The sequence below is a fragment of the Pan paniscus genome, chromosome 17, assembly GCF_029289425.2.
Source record: "Pan paniscus chromosome 17, NHGRI_mPanPan1-v2.0_pri, whole genome shotgun sequence".
NCBI lineage: Eukaryota > Metazoa > Chordata > Mammalia > Primates > Hominidae > Pan > Pan paniscus.
Genome location: NC_073266.2, coordinates 39,025,367 through 39,048,263, shown reverse-complemented (window position 1 = coordinate 39,048,263; position 22,897 = coordinate 39,025,367). Strand labels below are relative to the sequence as shown.

At 43.3% G+C, this 22,897-nt stretch overlaps 1 protein-coding gene across 1 annotated transcript in view; it reads right to left on the bottom strand.

The window, feature by feature from the left end:
- Positions 1–1,208: 1,208 nt before the first annotated feature.
- SNRPD1 (small nuclear ribonucleoprotein D1 polypeptide) overlaps positions 1,209–22,897 on the bottom strand; it is a 28,326-nt gene continuing 6,637 nt past the window's right edge. Inside the window, exons 2-5 of the mRNA XM_008968597.3 lie at positions 18,090–18,375; positions 7,697–7,773; positions 6,558–6,749; positions 1,209–1,384 (exon numbers count right to left, since the gene is read on the bottom strand). Of these exons, the coding sequence (XP_008966845.1) occupies positions 1,308–1,384; positions 6,558–6,749; positions 7,697–7,773; positions 18,090–18,103 (360 nt within the window). The 5' untranslated portion in view covers positions 18,104–18,375 and the 3' untranslated portion in view covers positions 1,209–1,307. The remainder of the gene's footprint in view (positions 1,385–6,557; positions 6,750–7,696; positions 7,774–18,089; positions 18,376–22,897) is intronic.

Sequence of the window (22,897 nt, the reverse complement as noted above, 5' to 3'; positions counted from 1 at the left end):
TTTACTTAAAAAAAAAAACAAAAACTCACATACATGATGAAAATACAGATTTAAGCCACCCACATCCTCAGTTGTTTTCCTTAGCATATAAATACTTCGTAGTAAGCTTTACAAAGAACTGATGCACTGAGAGACATTTTTTCTGAGCTTAGCAAATCAAAAACAATTTTTAAAAGTCCTTATTAACAATTAGAACAGTTTTGCTGTCAAATAAAGTAGGTCTTTTCTCTTTTATTCTCAAAGAACCCCTTAATAAAGGAGGCACTGACAGGTACATTACACATTAATAGGAGATTTTAACACTGCTCATAACTGATAATCTAGTGACCATTAACTCCAAGTTATAACTTGGAAAACATAAAACTATATCCTATTAAGAACTGATTAAAAAGCAAAAGAAACAAAAGTAAGACATTAGCAGCTAGACAACAAAGCAATGACCCTTAATTTAGAAGATAACTTTTTACCAGGTACCTAAGACTCCGTGGAGTAAAACTCAGGAAAGGAGAATCAATTCTAGACCCCATCCCATAAGGACTTTAGTTTCCGAAATACCAAAACAAACTTCTTACTTCCCCTGTGGGTAGGTGCCACAGAATGAAGAGTAAAGCAATAAAATGCATATTCAGTGCATGTGAAGTAGAAGGGTATATATCCTATATATATTGTTAAGTTTAGCCTAAAGTCTCTTTACATATCTCAAGTTCAGCTTAAAGGTTTCTCAGTACATAGAACTGTAGCCTAACTGGATGTGTAAACAGACGGTACCCTACTCTTGTGCCAATCACTAAGTTTCAGCCAACCAAAGACAGCGAACTGTTCAAACCATATTCAAATAAGGCAAATGCTGAACTGTAACTAATCTAGCTGTTGCTGTATCTCACTTCCATTTTCCATACATCACTTTCCTTCTGTCCATAAATCTTCAACTATGCAGCTGGGCTGAAGCCTCTGAGCCTATTATGGTTCAGGGGCTACCTGATTTGTGAATTGTCCTTTGCTCAATTAAACTCTGCCAAATTTAATTTGTCTAAGGCTTTTATTTTAACCTTATTCATCATAAAAAGAAAAAGAAAAATTTTAGTTCAAAAACTTAAAACCTGATCATCTAAAAATGAAACTGCCCAGTAGAAATGCTTAGCTCTCACTGTGGTAATTTCGTGAATGTGGAGGAAACTACTAAAACTTTGATATACTAAATAGACAGCTCTGTCCCACATTTATGTTTATTAAAAACTGACATAAACAAACACAACCTGTACAAAAAATATCCCAAATCTCGCATGACTTTGAAATCTTGAGAGACATTATCGCCTAGGACCCCCTCTTCCTCTGCCACGGCCACGTCCTCTTCCTCTTCCTCTGCCTCTGCCTCTTCCTGCAACTGAAGGAAAAGAAAAACAAACCAAGTTCAATTCTCTCCTGCACCAATGTTACCTAGACACCACAAACAACATTTACACACACACCTTTCCCTGTTTATAGCTCTTTATTAGTAGCTACAATAAATAAAGTTTAACTAGCTTCTGTTAAATGTGTTAGACTTCAGATTCCCCCCACCCCCCAACACATTATCATGCAGAACCAATAACTAAAGGCCTAGGGAGATTATTATTTGTTTCATTTCAATTTATTTACTAAGAAATGTGTCAAATTTAAAAATACTTTTTCTTTATATCATGTCTCAAATTCACCATATAATGATTTGAACCTCACAAAAAAAGGGAAGATATATATCACAGAATAAAACATGATCACCTTGATGCCAGAGTTTTGGTAACTGAATAAAATCCAAGCAAGTTAATTCAAAACCAGGAAAGTTTAAATGTATTACATCAAATCACAATCTTATTAACTCTTCAGAAAATTAAAACTCATTTGACCTACACATAATCTAGTGCTTTAATCCAAATAGTAATATCCCTACTGGGTCATCCTAACTCTAGTTGAGTATCATGGTGATAGGGAATTCATGACCCAAATAAACTTATTTCATCTTCAGACAGCTAAGAATATTAGAAAATCTTGACATAGAAGTCAGTCACATTCTAAATGTTTTTGTTTTTGTTTTTGTTTTTTAAATACAGGGTCTCACTCTGTAGTCCCATCTGGAGTGTAATCACACCTCACTGCAGCCTTGAACTCCCGGGCTCAAGTGATCCTCCCATCTAAGCCTCCTGAGTAGCTGGGACTACAGGTACAAACCATCATGTCTGGCTAATTTTTAAAATTTTTGTAGAGATGAGGTCTCCCTTTGTTGCCCAAGCTGCTCTCAAACTCTTGGGCCAAAGCAATCCTCCAGCCTCAGCCTCCCAAAGTGGTGGGATTACAGGTGTGAGCCACCGCACCTGGCCACATTAGAAATTTGTACACACTGATTCTAGTCTTACCATTCTAAGCAATAAATAGTAAGTTTAAGATGCTAATTAAGAGACATTACACAAAATAACTGGCCCGTACTCTTACAAAGTATCAAGGTCACAAAAGGAAAACTGAGGAGAACCAGCTGATACGCATTAAAGGAAACTAAGGAAACGTAACAAGTAAATGCAATCTGTTGTACTGGATTGGATCTTGGACCAGGAAAAGGACATTAGAGGGACAATCAGAGAAATGTGAGAAAGGTCTCTAGATAATACAGTAGTGCCACATCAATGTAAAATTTCTAATTTTTTGTAGTTATATGACATTTTAACATTTAGACAATCTTGGTGAAAAGTGTATGGGAATTCCTTGTACTATTTTTGCAACTTTTTGTGTCTAAAATTATTTCAAAATGAAGTGTTAAAAAAAATAAAGAAAATGGGGGGAAAAACAGAGTTGGAGGGGTGTTGTAAAACAACAACAACAACAACAACAACAACAACAAAAGGGCTGGGCACCTGTAATCCCAGCTACTTAGGAGGCTGAGGCAGGAGAACTGCTTGAACCTGGGAGGCAGAGGTTGTAATGAGTGGAGATCGCGTCATGGCACTCCAGCCTGGGCGACAGAGCATGACTCTGTCTCAAAAAAAAAAAAAAAAAAAAAAAAAACCCAAGAAAAGAAAATGGACCAGGTATGATGGTGGCTCACACCTATAATCCCAGCACTTTGGGAGGCCACAGCAGGAGGATTGTTTGAGACCAAGAGTTCAAGACTATCCTGGCCAACATAGGGAGACCCTGTCTTTACAAAAAAATAAAAAATAAAAAATTAGCCAGGTTTGGTGATGCATATCTGTAAAAAAGAAAGATAAATTAAGAAAACAACTGCTCACTGCAATCTCCGCCTCTCAGGTTCAAGCGATTCTCCTGCCTCAGCCTCCCGAGTAGCTGGGACTGCAGGCGCCCACCACCACGCCCAGCTACTTTTTTGTATTTTTAGTAGAGAGTATTTTACTCTGTTGGCCAGGCTGGTGATCCACCTGCCTCGGCCTTCCAAAGTGCTGGGGTTACAGGCGTGAGCCACCGCGCCCAGCTGCTGCTTCTTTTTTTTTTTTTAAAGAAAGAAAATAAATGTTTATTCAAAAAAAAAAAAAATCCAAACATTTGGGAGGCCAACGCAGAAGACAGCCTGAAGCCAGGGGTTTGAGGCTGCAGTGAGCTATGATCATGCCACTTCACTGCAGCCTGAGCAACACAGTGAGATCTTGTCTCTTACCAAACAAACAACAAACAAAACAATTTTTTTTTTTTTTTTTGAGACCAAGTCTCCTCTCTGTTGTCCAGGCTGGAGTGCAGTAGCGCGATCTCGGGTCACTACAACCTCTGCCTCCCAGGTTCAAGCAATTCCCTGCCTTAGCCTCCCGAGTAGCTGGGATTATAGGTGACCGCCACCACACCTGGCTAATTTTTGTATTTTCAGTAGAAATGGGGTTTCACCATCTTGGCCAGGCTGGTGTTGAACTCCTGACCTTGTGATCCAGCTGCCTCAGCCTCTGAAAGTGCTGGGATTATAGGCGTGAGCCACCACACCTGGCCCAAACCAATAATTTTTAAATAACTCCCTAACACTAGACTATGACAAACTTGAAACGAAGACTCATTTTCATTATTTAATTTGTTGTAGGTTTTTTTTTTTTTTTTTTTTTTTTTTTTGGCGACAGGGTTTTACTCTGTCACCCAGGCTGGAGTGCAGTGGCGTAATCTCGGCTCACTGGAGCCTCCATTTTCTGGGTTCAAGAAATTCTCCTGCCTCAGCCACCCGAGTAGCTGGGATTACAGGCATCTGCCACCATGCCTGGTTAATTTTTGTATTTTTAGTAGAGACAAAGTTCATGCCATGTTGCCCGGGCTGGTCTCGAACTTCTGAGTTCAGGCGATCTGCCCGCCTCTGCCTCCCAAAGTACTGGGATTACAGGCATGAGCCACCGCACCTGGCCAATTTCAGTTATTTTAAACCGTACTATTTTAAATGTGTACACACAAAAACAGTAAGTCTAGGACACGTTAAAATGAGCCAAATTGACCACACTTACCTTCAATTTCTTCTGAAATAGTATTTATGATAGAAAAGGAACAAAAATGATAACTACCCAGAGGAACAAAGAAAAGCAGAGAAAACACAGTAGATAAAAGATTTTGGGCCGGGCACCGTGGCTCACGCCTGTAATCCCAGCACTTAGGGAGGCCCAGGCAGGCGGATCATGAGGTCAGGAGATCGAGACCGCTTAGCTAACACGGTGAAACCCCGTCTCTACTAAAAATACAAAAAATTAGCCGGGCGTGGTTGCAGGCGCCTGTGGTCCCAGCTACTGGAGAGGCAGAGGCAGGACAATGGTGTGAACCCGGGAAGCGGAGCTTGCAGTGAGCCGGGATCGCGCCACTGCACTCCAGCCTGGGCGACAGAGAGAGAGTCCATCTCAAAAAAAGATTTCGGCTGGGCGCGGTGGCTCCTGCCTGTAATCCCAGCACTTTGGAAGGCCGAGGCGGGTGGATCACTTGAGGTCAGGGGTATGAGACCAGCCTGACCAACAGGATGAAACCCCACCTCTACTAAAAATACAAAATTAGCTGGGTGTGGTGGCACACACCTATAATCCCAGCTACTTGGGAGGCTGAAACAGAAGAATCGCTTGAACCCAGGAGGCAAAGGTTGCAGTGAGCTGAGATCCTGCCACTGCACTCCAGCTTGGCTAACAAGAGCAAAACTCCATCTCAAAAAAAAAAAAAACAAACAAACAAAATTTTTTTCAACAAAATTTTAAATCAGAAAGTAGACTGGGAACTGTAACATTTAGTAAAGGAAGAATAACTTCTGAAAAATCTAAGATTCAGAAGCGTGGAGTAAGATTATATGAGGCAGGGGGGCTTTCAATCATCAATTCCCAGACAGGTAGGTAGGTAGTAAAAAAAAAATGTAGAATAACCCTAACGACATTAAAGCAAAACGTCCTCAGATTTGAAAATACAGCCAGCCTTCAATATCCATGGGTTGCACATCCATGGATTTAACCAACTGAGGATCAAAAATGTAGTTTAGGCCTATGATGGTTGTATCTGTACTAAACACATACAGACTTTTTCTTGTCATTAACGCCTAAACAATACAGTATAACTATCTACACAGCATTTACATTATACTAGGTATTACAAGTAATCTAGAGATGATTTAAAGTGTACAAAAGGATGTGCACAGGTTAGACTGAAACACTACTACCATTTTATGAAAAGGGACTTAAGAATCTGTAGATTTTGGTACCCACAGGGGGTTCTTTTAAAGTGGAAAGCAGCATGAGATAAAGGACCGAGAGAGAGATTAAATCATTGTTTTTCAAGCTATGGATTACAATCATATATATATATATATATATTTTTTTTTTTGAGACAAAGTCTCACTCTGTAGCCCAGGCTGGAGTGCAGTGGCGCGATCTTGGCTCACAGCAACCTCCACCTCCCAGGTTCAAGTGATTCGTCTGCCTCAACCTCCCGAGTAACTGGAACTAAAGGCACGTGCCACCACGCCCGATTTTTTTTGCATTTTTAGTAGAGAGGGGGTTTCGCCATGTTGACCAGGCTGGTCTGGAACTCCTGGCCTCAGGTGATCTGCCCACCTTGGCCTCCCAAAGTGCTGGGATTACAGGTGTGAGCCACCCTGCCCGACCACATCAATATTTGTTGTTTGGTTTTTTTTTTTTTTTTTTGAGACAGTGGCTCTGTCACCCAGGCTGGAGTGCAGTGGTGAGATCTCGGCTCACTGCAACCTCCGCCTACTGGGTTCAAGCGATTCTCCTGCCTCAGCCTCCCGAGTAGCTGGGATTACAGGCACCCGCCACCATGCCCAGCTAAGTTTTATATTTTTAGTAGAGATGAGGCTTCACCATGTTGGCCAGGCTGGTCTTGAACTCCTGACCTCGTGATCCACCCGCCTTGGCCTCCCAAAGTGCTGGGATTACAGGCGTGAGCCACTGCGTCCGGTTGCTCAATGTTTTTAATAGCAAAACCAAGAATTACTATACATACTATAGGAAATATTAAACAACAAACACACTTGTGTTGTTTGCAAATAATATCTATATTATGAATAGTGTGGATTAGGATTAGCATTCACAAAAATGTTTATAATCCTTCAAACTTACCAGCTTCCCTTTTCTTAGATTTCACCTTAGGTTCAACATCCACAAGTAGTGTATCCAGAGGTAAACTGTCCGGTAGAATAAAATACCGAATGTTATTTCCTCGAATACTCAGCGTTTCCAGCTGTACAGGTTCTCTGTTCTTCAGGGTCATTTTCACAGCTTTAAGATGTGTATTCATGCTGACATCCACACCTAAAGAGGAAAATAATTGCGCAGTTATTAGTATGATACAAGTTAAGGCAACTAATTAATCTACTGAGCCACAGTAAATACTGGACTACAAAAGAATACTGTTCTTCTACAAAGTGCAAGTTTTCTATGACACAATTTAGCACATGTGCAACTGGTAAATGGGGGAATGTCAGCAGTGTTTCCTTCCTAGAGATTTTTCCTAGCACACTAATGTTTTGCTTACAGAAGTGAATGCAGCAAGCCACGGAAGAACCCTGACTGGGCTTTAGGCTCACTACTGATGTGACAGGTATTTCTTTCATGTTTCTCCCACTGTCTTTGTAACTTCCTCATAATCCCCATTCCACCAAACTATCCTCACCTTTGTTTCTGCTTCTCTCTGTATATAAGAATTGTTACTGCTTTTGTTAAGATGGATCATGAGGTCAGGAGTTCGAGACCAACCTGGCCAACATGATGAAACCCCGTCTCTACCAAAAATATAAAAAATTAGCTGGGTGTGGTGGCACGCACCCATAACCCCAGCTACTTGGGAGGCTGAGGCAGGAGAATTGCTTGAACCCGGACCCGGGAGGCAGAGGTTGTAGTGACCTGAGATTGTGCCACTGCACTCCAGCCTGGGTAACAGAGTGAGAATCCGTCTAAAAAAAAAAATTTACCCGGGCATGGTGGCAGGCACCTGTAGTCCCAGCTACTTGGGAGGCTGAGACAGGAGAATTGCTTGACCCCAGGCGGCGGAGGTTGCAGTGAGCTGGGATCGTGCCACTGCACTCCGGCCCAGGTGACAGAGCAAAACTGTTTCAAAAAAAAAAAAAAAAAATTACATAATTCAGACAAAAAAGTAAGGATTTGTACTACAATAATGTTCATTAAGCAATAAAAAAATAAACTCTGGCTAGGTAAAAGAGAAGAAAAAAAATGTTATAAAAGCAGTCCAACCTCCGTACCTGTGATTGTTCCATGGACCTGTGTTCCGTTCTTCAATTCAATGGTTACAGTTTCATGACTCAATTTCATCAAAAATCTATAAATAGGAATAAAACCATTTTTACCTGTAACACTTTAAAATCACATTTATTAAGGTGAAAGGGTGAAACAACTCGATGTTGAAAATTTGCTAGATGCTATCTGCATCAATTCCTATCAATAATCTGCATAACAATTTCAGCTTTCCTGAATTATATCCTCAACCTTTATGAAGGAACACAACAATACTAACATAAACTGTCATTTGGACGTTTCTAATTCTCAAACCTGAAATCCAGACATACAAGATCTTAGACTCATTATAAACCATGAAAAAGAAATAGGCCAGGCGTGGTGGCTCACGCCTATAATCCCAGCACTTTGGGAGGCCAAGGCGGGCGGATCACGAGGTCAGGAGATCGAGATCATCCTGGCTAACATGGTGAAACCCCGTCTCTACTAAAAAATACAAAAAATTAGCTGGGCATGGTGGCGGGCACCTGTAGTCCCAGCTACTCGGGAGGCTGAGGCAGGAGAATGGCGTGAACCTGGGAAGCAGAGCTCTCAGTGAGCTGAGATCGCGCCACTGCACTCCAGCCTGGGCAACAGAGCGAGACTCCGTCTCAAAAAAAAAAAAAGAAATAAAGAATTACAGTCCGTAAAAAGATTACAAGCTTATTATAATGCCTATAAAGTAAAAATCTCCCTAACCCCCTGCACTGTGGGTATGTAGGAATATTATTCCAGATCATTTTATATGCATTCAGAAGGATATATACAGATTTCTTTTTACATAAATTGGGTCATATTTTATTCACATCTATAACTTGTAGTCCTCGTTTAGCAGTTTATATTGGACATATTTCCATTTCAACATACAAAACATTCTAAGAACTGAGGCTGGGCGTGATGGCTCATGCCTATTTATAATCCCAGCACTTTGGGAGGCCGAGGAGGGCGGATCATCTGAGGTCAGGAATTCAAGACCAGCCTGGCCAACATGGTGAAACTCCATCTCTACAAAAACACAAAAATTAGCTGGGCAGGATGGCGTACGCCTGTAATCCTAGCTACTCAGAAGGCTGAGGCAGGAGAATCGCTTAAACCTGGGAGGCAGAGATTGCAGTGAGCCAAGATCGCACCACTGCACTCCAGCCTGGGGACAGAGCAAGACTCCATCTCAAAAAAAATAAAAAATAAATAAAAAATAAATTAGCCAGGCAAGGTGGCGCACGCCTGTAATCCCAGCTACTTGGAAGGCTGGGGCATGAGAATCGCTTGAACCCGGGAGGCAGCATTTGCAGTGAGGTGAGATTGTTCCACTGTACCCCAGCCTGAGTGACAGAGCAAGACTCCATCTCACAAAAAGCCAAAATAACAAAATAACATTCTAAGAACTGGAAAGTATTCCACTATATGGAAATGTCAAAATTTATTACCGCCTGTTGACGGACATTACTTTGGTTCAATTTTTTCCCATTACAAACCCAATTATGCAAACCCTCACCAACACAAGTTGCTATAAGTCTTTCAAATTTTTGTCAATTTGATGGGGGAAAAATTTGCTTTTCCTTAATTACCTGTGAGATTGAGTATCTTATCTTTTTTTTTTTTTTTTGACACAGAGTCTTGCTCTGTCACCCAGGCTGGAGTGTAGTGGCACAATCTCGGCTCACTGCAACCTCCGCCTCCTAGGTTCACGCCATTCTCCTGCCTCAGCCTCCCGAGTAGCTGGGATTACAGGCGCTCGCCACCACACCTGTCTAATTTTTTGTATTTTTTTTTTAGTAGAGACGGGGTTTCACCATGTTAACCAGGATGGCCTTGATCTTCTGACCTCGTGATCCACCCGCCTCGGCCTCCCAAAGTGCTGGGATTACAGGCATGAGCCACCATGCCCTGCCTGAATATCTTTTCATTAATATGGGAAAACTATTTCTTCCGTGAATTACCTGTTCACATTATTGACATTCTCAATTAGGTTGAGTTTTTCTTTTATTTTCTACTGGTTTGCCAGTCATTCAAGTTTGTTGTTTATGGTTTCTTTAGTCACATAAACTTTTTTCACTTTTATGTTTTGAATTTGTTCACCCTCCTGGGATACATAATTTGCCTAGGAAAGGGTTTTTTCTATGCCAAGATTGTAAAAAAATAGTGTCTTATTTTCTTCTACTTTTAGAGTTCTATTCTACTTGGAATTGATCTTTTTTATGCAGTGTAAGGCACAAATCTGTCTTTATTACTTTCCCCAACTGAATAGCCAGTTGCCTTGATAATATATAATGAACAATCTATCCACTTCTCACTTCATCTAAATTTCTGTTCTCCCCTTTTTATAAAATTTTGCAGAGGATGAAAAGTTAAAGGGTTTACAAATATTGTCAATTGCCAGTGCAGTGGCTCATGCCTGTAATTTCACCACTTTGAGAGGCCAAGGTGGGATGATCGCTTGAGGCCAGGAGTTCGAGACCTGCCTGGTCAACAAAGCAAGATCCTGTCTCTACAAAAATAAAAATAAAAAAAAAATTAGTTGGCCGGGTGCGGTAGCTCATGCCTGTAACCCCAGCACTTTGGGAGGCCAAGGTGGGCGGGTCACAATGTCAGGAGTTGGAGACCAGCTTGGCCAATATGGTGAAATCCCATCTCTACTAAAAATACAAAAAATTAGCCAGGTGTGGTGGTGCAGGTCTGTAATCCCAGCTACTCAGGAGGCTGAGGCAGCAGAATCGCTTGAACCTGGGAGGCAGAGGTTGCAGTGAGCCAAGATTGTGCCATTGCACTGCAGCCTGGGTGACAGAGCAAGACTCCATCTCGAAAAAAATACAAATAAAAAAATTAGCTGGGCCTGTTGGCTCATGCCTGTAGTCTCAGCTCCTTGGAGTCTGAGGTGGGAAGATCGCTAGAGCCCAGGACTTTGAGGCTGCAATGAGCCATGACTGTGTCACTGCCCTGGAGCCTGTGTGGAAGAGCAAGACTCCGTCTTTTTTTAAAATTCTATTTTTTTTTGAGACGGAGTCTCGCTCTGTCACCCAGGCTGGAGTGCAGTGGCATGATCTTGGCTCAATGAAACCTCCGCCTCTTGGGTTCAAGCAATTCTCCTGCCTCAGCCTCCCAAGTAGCTGGGACTACAGGCGCCTGCCACCACACCTGGCTGATTTTTGTATTTTTAGTAGAGACAGGGTTTCACCAGTTGGGCTGGTCTTGAACTTCTGACCTCAGGTGATCCGCCCACCTTGGCCTCCCAAAGTGCTGGGATTACAGGCGTAAGCCACCAGGCCTGGCCCTTTTTTTTAAAGACAGTCTTCGCCAGGTGTGGTGGCTCATGCCTGTAATCCCAGCACTTTGGGAGGCCGAGGCAGGCGGATCACCTGAGGACAGAAGTTCGAGACCAGCCTGGCCAAAATGGCGAAACCCCGTCTCTGCTAAAAATACAAAAAAATTAGCCAGACTTGGTGGCACTTGACTGTAATTCCAGCTACTGGGGAGGCTGAGGCAGGAGAATTGCTTGAGCCTGGGAGGCAGAGGTTGCAGTGAGCCAAGACTGCACCACTAAACTCCAGCCTGGACAATTGAGTGAGACTTTGTCAAAAAAACAAACGAAAAAAAAACTGATCACACCATCTCAAAGTAAGTTGTAGGCATTACGACACTTCAGCATGCATTTTCTAATGACATTCTCCTATATAACCATAATCTCACAATCACATCTAAGAAAATGAACCCCACACTATCATACAATACACAGTTCATATAAAAACTTTTAGTCTATAATATATACTTTGAATTAATAGATCCTATCATCTATCACACTAAATGGTACACGTAAGATAACCTATTATCCTCCCGCACTAGACTATTCTTGAGGGTAGGGATCGTAAGCTCTATATCTAATCCTAGACTGTAATAGGCACTGAATAATGTTGGCTGAAATGTTTTAATGAATAAAGGGAAACCAACCTTAAAATGCCTTTTTTTAATTTCTTTTTTTTTTAGTGGTATAGACAGCCATCACAAAAAAGAAATTACTTGGTCTGGGATATAACAAGCCTCAAACTTTAAGAAGACTCATGAGTTGAATCTCTTTTTATATATGACATCAAGAAAACGTTTTTCTCAACGAATTGGTAACACTTTATTTCACCAGAGAATTATTCAGCTCCAAATTTAACAATCAATTATAACTAGAAAAGCCTAGAATTCTGAACTAATGGTTTCCTTCCATTATCAAGTTTTTGTTTTTATCTTTTACACGAATTTACTATCCCAGTTAGTAAGAACTTTTACTATAAAAGTTCTTCAAATCATTTTTGGAAGCAAAGAAGATAAATAAAAGGAAAAAAAAAAACCTTATGTGGCCAGGCGCGGTGGCTCAGATACATAAAAGATATGTAAAAATAACTGTAAGTTGTAGAAAGCAATAAAGATATACAGAGGTTTTTTTTGTTTTTTTTTTTTAACAGAGGTTTTTAGTTTAGGTTTTTTCTGAGACTATGCCACCATGCCCGGCTAATATTTTTTAAATTTTTAAATTTTTTGTAGAGATGTGGTTTTGCCATGTTGCCTAGGCTAGTCTTAAACTCCTGAGCTCAAGCAATCAGCCTGCCTTGGCCTCCCAAAGTGCTGGGATTACAAGCGTGAGCCACTGCACCCAGCTACACACAGGTTTTTTACTAAGAATATATTGTAGCATGTGGAGAGGGGAGTCAGGTATTAAGGGACTCCTAGTAAGAAGCCTGAAAAGTTGGAAATATGCAGCAAGAAGAAACAAAAGAAAAAATACAGCATAAGACACAGAGTAATTATAGATACAAAGATGGAGTCTTGTTCTGTTGCCCAGGCTGGAGTGCAATAGCGCAATCTCAATCTGAGCTCATTGCAACCTCCGTCCGGGTTCAAGAGATTCTTGTGCCTCAGCCTCCCAAGTAGCTGAGACTACAGGCGCATGCCACCATACCCAGCTAATTTTTGTATTTTTAGTAGAGATGGGGTTTTACCATGTTGGCCCAAGTGATCTGCCTGCCTCGGCCTCACAAAGTGCTACGATGACAAGCATGAACCACCACGCCTGGCCGATGAAATGTTAAGTTCAATATTTTAGGTCCTATGAGTAGAGAGGAGTTAGGCAGTTTCCTTTCATGGAAAGCCTAAGCTCTGTTAAAGAATTCCTCTAGGAGAGCTACTGAAGGATTTTCATCAATGAAGTGGAGTACCAGGCTCATATTCACATTTAAAAGAGAACCTAGGGCAAATGTTCAGAAACAGATTTTAGAAAGACAAGAGACCAAAGTATAATCTCTAGGAAGACAAATTATGTGACTAGAGCAGTACATATACAAGTTAAAACTACAGTAATCGAGACATAAGGAACAACAAATAGATCAATGAAACAATACAAGCAAACAGATCTATTTCTGGTCCCACATTTACATGGTTGATTTAGCTGGGATTACAGGCACTCGCCACCACAACCAGCTAATTTTTGTATTTCTTTTTGTTTTAGTAGAGCCGGGGTTTCACCATGTTGGTCAGGCTGGTCTCGAACTCCTGACCTCAGGTGATCTGCCTGCCTTGGATTCCGAAAAGTGCTGGGATTACAGGCATGAGCCACCAAGCCTGGCCTTATATGGTTGATTTTTTACAAAGGTGCCAAAGACGTGTAACAGGCAAAGGAAAGTGTTTTCAACAAATGATGCTGGAATAACTGGAAATCCATACAGAAAAAAAACGAACCTGGACCACTAACACCATTTTCCAAAAGTAATCCAAGATGGATGATAGTCACTTGAGCCCAAGAGTTCCAGATATAGGCTGGGCACGGTGGCTCACGCCTGTAATCCCAGCACTTTGGGAGGCCGAGGCAGGCAGATCACAAGGTCAGGAGATCGAGACCAGCCTGGCCAATGTGGTGAAATCCCATCTCTACTAAAATACAAAAAAAATAAGCCAGGCATAGTGGCACATGCCTGTAGTCCCAGCTACTCGGGAGGCTGAGGCAGGGGAATCACTTGAACCTGGGAGGTGGAGGTCGCAGTGACCCGAGAGTGCGCCACTGCACTCCAGTCTGGCAACAGAGCAAGACTCCATCTCAAAAAAAAAAAAAAAAAAAAAAAAAAAAAAGACTTAAAGAGTTCCAGATACATAAATAAAAATCGATCAGTCAGGCACGGTGGCTCACGCCTGTAATCCCAGTACTTTGGGAGGCCAAGGCGGGTGGATCACGAGGTCAGGAGTTCGAGACCAGCCTGACCAACATGGTGAAACCCTGTCTCTACTAAAAATACAAAAATTAGCCAGGTGTGGTGGCAGGCGCCTGTAATGCCAGCTACTTGGGAGACTGACGTAGGAGAATCGCTTGAACCTGGAAGGCAGAGGTTGCAGTGAGCTGAGATCGCACAATTGTACTCCAGCCTGAGCTACAAGAAGAGAGACACTATTAAGGAAATGAACATGTAAACCACACACTGAGAGAAAACACATCTGACAAAGAACTGGTATCCAGGACGCAGATCTAATTTCTACAACTCTGGGCTGGGCGCAGTGGCTCACGCCAGTAATCCCAGCACTTTGGGAGGCCGAGGCGGGCGGATCACGAGGTCAGGAGATTGAGAACATCCTGGCTAACACAGTGAAATCCCGTCTCTACTAAAAATACAAAAAATTAGCCGGGCGTGGTGGCAGGCGCCTGTAGTCCCAGCTACTTGGGAGGCTGAGGCAGGAGAATGGCGTGAACCCAGGAGGCGGAGCTTGCAGTGAACCAAGATCGTGCCATTGCACTCCAGCCTGGGTGACAGAGTGAGACTCCGCCTCAAAAACAAACAAATAAGCAAAAAACCGACTAAACCCTAAGGAGATACCACTACATACCCACTAAAACGGCTAAAATTAAAGACTGAGCAAACAACACCACATACTGGTGAGGATGTGGACCAATTGTTATTCTAATATATTGTTAATGGAAGTGTAAAATGGTACAACCACTTTGGAAAATGGTCTGGAAATTTCTTAAAAAGCTAAACACATAACTATGTTACAGTCCATCAACTCCACTCTTGAGTATTTACCCAAGAAAATTTGTTTCCCTCCAAAAACGTGAAGAATATTCAACGTAGTTGTAAACAAAATACATAACTTTTTATTTTATTTTCTTGTAATTTTTTAAAATACGGAGCTTTTTTTTTCTTTTTTCTTTTTTTTTGAGACGGAGTCTCGCTCTATTGCCCAAGCTGGAGTGCAATGGCGTGATCTCAGCTCACTGCAATCTCCACCTCCTGGGTTCAAGGGATTCTCCTGCCTCAGCCTCCCTTGTAGCTGGGATTACAGGCACCTGCCACCATGCCCAGCTACTTTTTTGGTATTTTTAGTAGAGACGGGGTTTCACCATGTTGGTCAGGCTGGTTTCAAACTCCTGACCTCAGGTGATCCACCCGCCTCGGCCTCCCAAAGTGCTGGGATTACAGACGTGAGCCACTGCGCCCGGCCTAAAATACAGAACTTCCAAACACACAATGCACTAATATCCAGTAATAAAAATGAACACATTACTGATACACTTCACAATGTGGATGAATCTCAAAAACATGTAACTAAAAGAAGTTTTACGCAAAAATACTTTGTGATTCCAAATATATGAAATTCTAGCGCAGGCAAAATTCATTTCTGGTGGAAGAAACTGGTTGCATCTAGGGGTATGGAGCCAGAGGTTGCCTGGGAAAGGCTTGAGGAAACTGTCTGAGGTTTTGGTAACGTTACTTCTGTTGATATGGGTTTAGGTTACAAAAGTGTTTACATTTTTCAATAGCAGGAAATATACACTGCATTTCGTTGTATAAGATATTTACCTTAAAGAAGGAAAACAAAAATCCATGAGTGGGATAAAAAGGGCCTGAACCTCAATGGTGGTGACTGGAATGAAAGGAGGCTACTATGGGCAGGACAAATACACAATTATCCCTCCCTAACTGAGCCCAGGAACCAAATGGATTCAAATTATTTTCAGATGAATCTTTCACTGTCCGAATTCTTTCCACTTAGTGAAACTTGGATATCAAATAGTCAGTAACACAGTGTCCCTCAGTATAAAACACACTATTTGAACCCAAAAACCAAACAGGATAATGTGGGTCACTTTTATGAAGTAGGTAAAACTGGCAAAATTGGCAATGTATCAAATGTCAAGGACATCAGGAGAGAAAAAGTCAAGTTCACCTCCCAGGTTTTTGGTTAGGGTGACAGTGAGAATAAGGATGACAATGCTGCCAACTGAGATACAGAAATAAGTCTACTGAAAATGCAAACCAGTTAGTCAAACAATCATTTTCTGGAGGAAAAATACATTCTCTGGTAAGAAAAAAAATTTGTTTCTGTATTTTACCTAAGACACAAAACAGGATTCAGTACAGGTATTAAAAATTACTGGAAAATTGTCATAACATGCAGTATCTTTAAAGGGAACAAATGGAATCCAAGGTGTATTACACAAAATTGAACTATGAGTGGATTAAGATTCAGATTGGCAGGTATGGAGAAATTTCAAAAAATGTAATTTTCTTTTTTTGAGACCGAGTCTCGCTCTGTTGCCCAGGCTGGAGTGCAGTGGTGCGATCTCAGCTCACTGCAACCTCCCAGGATCAAGTGATCCTTACCTCAGCCTCCTGAGTAGCTGGGATTACAGGCACCCGCCACCATGCCCAGCTAATTTTTGTATTTTTTCGAAAGAATGGGTTTCACCACGTTGGCCAGGCAGGTCCTGAACTCCGGACCTCAGGCGATCCGCCTGCCTCAGCCTCCCAAAGTGTTGGGATTACAGGCGTGAGCCACCACGTCCAGCCTAAAAAATGCACTTTAAATTCTATGACTTCCTATCCAAAGTTATAGTTCAAATAAAAATATACCAAAAATTAACCTTAAATGTCTTTTGTACCAACTCCTCCCTGAATATAATTTTTTTTTTTTTTTTTTTTTTTGAGATGGCGTCTCGCTCTGTCGCCCAGGCTGGAGCGTAGTGCCACGATATCGGCTCACTGCAACCTCTGCCGCCTGGGTTCAAGCGATTCTCCTGCCTCAGCCTCCTGAGTAGCTGGGATTAAAGGCGCGCGCCACCACGCCCCACTAACTTTTGTAATTTTAGTAGAGACGGGGTTTCACCATGTTGGTCAGGCTGGTCTCGAACTCCTGACCTAGTGATCCACCCGCCTTGGCCTCCCAAAGTGCTGGGATTACAGGCGTGAGCCACTGCGCCTGGCCTCCTCCCTGAATGTTGAAGGCTTTTATGTGTTATTTAAAACTTTTCAAACAAACGTTATTTCAGACGTTATCTACTTGTCTGTCATCCCCACTAACCAGAAAACTCCAACAAGGCAAGTACTCTGCCTTTTAAAAAATCCTATTACCAGCGCCTAGTATGTAACAGGTGCCCAATAACTATTTAGCGGATATTGACAATCCTTGACTCAACAGGAAAAAAACAAGCTAAATATTTATAATTGCTGGCTTAGCTATTAGAAACGTCTGCCTCTGTTCCAGGCTTAGTCTCAAGGAAAAACACCAAAACCAAATCTACTTGCAGGTAGTTTAGAATTATTCACATCAGCAAACAAGTCTTCAGAAGACTTACCTAACTGACAGGGTCTATTTATTTCTTAAGAAATAAAACAGGAGAACTATATATTACGTGGGTAGTCAGCCACAATTACGTTGTGATAATTTCTGCCCTATATTGGGAGATTTTCCTAAATAAAAAGCCTACCTTAAAGGGAAACAGAGGTGGAATAATCAATCACAAATCTAAGGAGGATAAAAAAGTAAACTTAAAAATCGGCCGGGCACGGTGGCTCAAACCTGTAATCTCAGCCCTTTGGAAGGGCGAGGCGGGCAGAAAGCTTGAGCCCAGGAGTTCGAGACCAGGCTGGTCAACAAAGTGAGACACCGTCTTTATTTAAAAAAACAAAAACTTGTGAAGCCGGAAGTCCTTCTCTGATTTAAAATATTTTGCAAACAGGTTTGTTTCCAGATAAGCTCATACAGCTTTCTAAGTACTGTTAAGTAGGACTGGGGAGTTCCACTCAAAAAGAAAATGAGTAACTGTAAGAGGGAGATGTGTCCCAGGAGGCGCTGCACCTTTAAAGCCTCTAAGTCACTAGGCAGGAAGAAAAGGCTCGGCCTTTATACCAATCTCTTGGAAGACACGCGGGATCCGCGAGCGACCCAGGCGGAAGCCCAGGCCCGAGCACGAGCTGCGGGCGCAGTAAGGCCGGCCGTTAGCAGGCCGCGCACACGCGGCTTTCCCGCCTCCTGCAAATGGGAGAGCCCAGCCTTCCGGACTCCGGGCCAAGCCCTCCCTTCACAGCCCCCAGAGCTGCTTGGTCACTCCCTCACCTCACGAGCTTCATCCTAGCGGCGCCGTCACCCTCTGGGTCCGACAGCACACAGAATCCTTCAACCGAACACTGACCGACTGCAGTATGAATGGCCGGAAGCGCCTACTCCAGGGGCTCCGGACGTCAAGAGCGCGCGGAGCACTGCAGACGCATGGCGGAAACGCCGAGGCTGCGCCCGGCCGCACTCTCTTCCGGCCGCGAGGAGCGCGACTGCGGCCCCTGGCGGCTGGAGGTTGCCTTGCGACGGCTGAGGGTATCGAGGGCTGGTCTTGGAGAAAAATGTCCTGCAAGAGAGGGAGATTCGAAGAGATTAAATCCAGTTAATAGGACTGTCGCATTTTGGGAGGCCGAAGCGGGGGTATCACCTGAGGTCAGGAGTTCAAGACCAGCCTGGCCAACAGGGTGAAACCCCCGTCTCTACTAAAAAGACAAAAAATTAGCTGGGCGTGGTGGCGGGCGCATGTAATCCCAGCTACTCGGAAGGCTGAGGCAGGGGAATCGCTTGAACCCGGGAGGCGGAGGTTGCAGTGAGCGGAGATCGCACCACTACACTCCTGCCTGGGCAACAAGAACGAAACTCCGTCTCACAAAAAAAAAAAAAAAAAGTACTGTCACCATCACGTTTCTGAACAGCAGGGCACTGTGAGTGCAGCACCTAATACAAATTCCTCACTGAACGGAAAGAAGGTCTTAGAGAAGCCCAAAGTATTATGCTGATTCTGTTCCAACACCAGGAACCTAGCATTGCTTACTGTACCTGAAGCAAATCACACAATGGGACAGGCGCTGTGGCTCAAGCCTGTAATTCCAGCACTTTGGGAGGCCGAGGCGGGCAGATAGCGAGGTCAAGAGATCGAGACCATTCTGGCCAACATGGTGAAACCCCGCCTCTACTAAAAATACAAAAATTAGCGGGGCCTGGTGATGCGCGCCTGTAGTCCCAGCTATTCGGGAGGCTGAGGCAGGAGAATCGCTTGAACTCGGGAGGTGGAGGTTGCAGTGAGCTGAGATCGCGCCACTGCACTCCAGCCTGGCAACAGAGCGAGACTCCGTCTCAAAAAATAATAATAATAAAAATAAAATCCACAATGTAGCAGATTATTTTCACTTTAAGTTCCAATCTATAAGACAAACTTTTCAGTCTTCATCTTTCTCAACATCTCATCAAAATATATATATTTTTTATTTTTTTGAGATGGAGGCTCACTCTGTCGCCCAGGCCGGAGTGCAGTAGCGCGATCTCAGCTCACTGCAACCCTTGCCTCCCGGTTTCAAGCGATTCTCGTGCCTCAGCCTCTCCAGTAACTGAGATTACAGGCGCGCATCACTATGGCCCGCTAATTATCGTCTTTTTATGTATGTATGTATGTACGTATGTATGTATGTATTTTGAGACAGAGTCTCTCTCTGTCGCCCAGGCTGTAGTGCAGTGGCGCGATCTCGGCTCACTGCAAGCTCCGCCTTCCGGGTTCACGCTATTCTCCTGCCTCGGCCTCCCAAGTAGCTGGGACTACAGGCGCCCGCCACCACGCCCGGCTAATTTTTTTGTATTTTTAGTAGAGACGGGGTTAGCCAGGATGGTTTCGATCTCCTGACTTCGTGATCCGCCCGCCTCGGCCTCCCAAAGTGCTGGGATTACAGGCGTGAGCCACCGCGCCCGGCATTATTGTCTCTTTAGTATATGAGCTTCATCAAAATTTAACACAAACACTCCCCTTCCCTCTTTCGGGTTTCAGGATGCCAAGCTCACCTGGCCTTTTTCCTTATCCTACTAACTACTCTTGCTTTGTTTTGTTTTGTTTATAGACAGGGTTTCTCGCTCTGTTGCCCAGGCAGGAGTGCAATGGCACAATCAGGGCTCACTGCAGCCTTGACCGTCTGGGCTCAAGCTATCCTCCTGCCTCAGCCTTCTCAGTAGCTGGGACCACAAGTGCGTGCCACCTTGCCCAGCTAATATTTTATTTTTTATTTGGTAGAGAAGAGGTCTTACTATGTTGCCCAGGCTAGTATCCAACTCCCGGGCTCAAGAGATTCCACTGCCGTGGCCTCCCAAAGTACTGGGTTTACAGGCCCAGAGCCTCCATGCCCAGCCTCTAACTACTCTTTCTAAATCTCCTTAGCTGGTTCCTCCTTCCCTATGGAGCCAATACATGTCACAGTGTTTCCCGGCTTGCGGCTGTAATCTCTTTATGTATACTTTTTCTTTTAACCTGGTAATCTCCTCCAAAACCATGACTTTGATTTGTATCTCTAGCCTAGACTTCATCGCTGATCAACAGAACTCTTAGATATTGTAACACAATACTTATCGGCTGGGCATGGTGGCTCATGCCTGTAATCTCAGCACTTTGGGAGGCCGAGATGGGCGGATCATGAGGTCAAGAGATCGAGACCATCCTGGCCAACATGGTGAAACCTCGTCTCCACTAAAAATACAAAAGTTAGCTGGGCGTGGTGGCGCATGCCTGTAGTCCCAGCTACTCGGGAGGCTGAGTCCCAGCTACTCGGGAGGCTGAGGCAGAAGAATTGCTTGAACCCGGGAGGCAGAGGTTGCAGTGAGTGGAGATTGTGCCACTGCACTCCAGCCTGGGCGACAGAGCAAGACTCTGTCTCAAATAATAATAATAATAATAAAAATTAAAAAAAATAAAGTTTCCCCAGGTGAGTCCTACACACATTAAACTTTGATAAATATTGTCCTTTTTTTGTTGTTTGAGACTGACTTGCCGCGCCTGGCCAAAACTTTATTTTTATTTATTTATTTATTTATTTATTTATTTATTTTTGAGATGGAGTTGCACTCTTGTTGCCCAAGCCGGAGTGCAATGGCACGATCTCAGCTCACTGCAACCTCTGCCTCCTGGGTTCAAATGATTCTCCTGCCTAAGTCTCCTGAGTAGATGGGATTACAGGCACTCACTACTGCGCCCAGCTAATTTTTTGTATTTTTAGTAGAAATGGGGTTTCACCATGTTAGCTCGGCTGGTCTCGAACTCCTGACCTCAGATGATCCATCCACCTTGGCCTCTCAAAGTGCTGGGATTTCAGGCTTGAGCCACCACGCCCAGCCTGGAAACTTTAAAATGAAAATCTGATTCAATCGTTGTGGGGCCTGAAATTCTGCAGTTCTAACAAGCCTTCAGTTGATGAAGCTGCCCCTACTCTATACACATCAATTTGAGTAGCAAAGCTAAAACGGATATTTGTGTGTTGCCTTCTCAACATCTATTCCCTTGTCTTTCCAAATGTTTCTAATATTCTTCTGGTGATCCTTGTGGTCCTAAGAAAGCTGACTCTACCCTTTTAATACTCCATTCCATTACTTGTTCACAGTAGGTTTGGGATCTAAGTTGATCCAATTGGACCTTTAGAGGGAATGTTCTTTTCTTTTGTTGTGAATGGAAAGGGAGTAACCCCTGGAGCTGTTGGGAACTTCCTTACAACCAGGAGAAGAACCAATTTCAGGACATAGTGTTGTTTGTTTCTTTGTTTGTTTGTTCATTTAGACAGGATCTTGCTCTGTTGCCCAGGCTGGGGTGCAGTGGTGTGATCCTAGCTCACTGTAGCCTTAGGCTCCTGGGAATAAATTGATCCTCCCACCTCAGCCTCCCAAAGTGCTGGGATTACAGGGAGCCACTGTGCCCAGGCAAGGACAGAGTTTATAAAAAACTAAAACCTGAGATGACATCAATGAGCCCCTAGATAATGAATACTGCCTGAATGTTGCTATTTAGAATTAAATAGCCAGCCCTGCAGTGCATGCCTATAGTCTCAGCTACTTGGAAGGCTGAGGCAGGAGAATCACTGGAGCCCAGGAGTTTGAGGCCAGCCAGGGCAGCACAGGAAGACCCTATCTCAAAAATGAAAAAAATTAAATAAAATTTAAAAATTCAGCTCCTCAGGCCAGGTGTAGTGGCTCATGCCTGTAATCCCAGCACTTTGGGAGGCCGAGGCAGGTGGATCATGAATGAGGTCAAGAGATCAAGACAATCCTGGCCACCATGGTGAAACCCCATCTCTACTAAAAATACAAAAAAATTAGCCAGGCATGGTGGTGCATGCCTGTAGTCTCAGCTATTCGGGAAGCTGAGGCAGAAGAATTGCTGAAACTTGGGAGGTGGAGTTTGCAGGGAGCCGAGATCACGCCTCTGCACTCCAGCCTGGGTGATGAGCAAGACTCCATCTCAAAAAAAAAAAAAATTCAGCTCCTCAATTTTGGTAACTGCATTTCTTTTTTTTTTTTTTCGAGATGGAGTCTTGCTCCATCACCCAGGCTGGAGTGCGGTGGCTCCATCTCAGCTCACTGCAACCTCCACCTCCTGGGTTCCAGCAATTCTCTGCCTCAGTCTCCCAAGTAGCTGTGATTACAGGGGCCCGCCACCTCATCCGGCTAATTTTTGTATTTTTAGTAGACACAGGGTTTCACCACCTTGGCCAGGCTGGCCTTGAACTCCTGACCTTGTGATCCACCCTCCTCGGCTTCCTCAAGTGCTGGGATTACAGGCGTGAGCCACCATGCCTGCCTAGTAACTACATTTCAAATACTCATATGTGTCTATGGCTACCCTTTTGAACAATGCAGATATATGAATATTTCCATCATCATAGAAAGTGTGATTGCACAGTGTTTTTGGAGGACCATATTTGTTTCCCTCTTAGCATTTAATTATTTACTTATTTATTGTCAGATACAAGAATGCAAACCGAAAGCAGGGAATTATGTCTTTTCTGTTGACTGCAGCACCTCCAGCATCTAAAATAATGCTTTGTTGATATGTCCTCAATAAATATTTGTGAAATAACTAA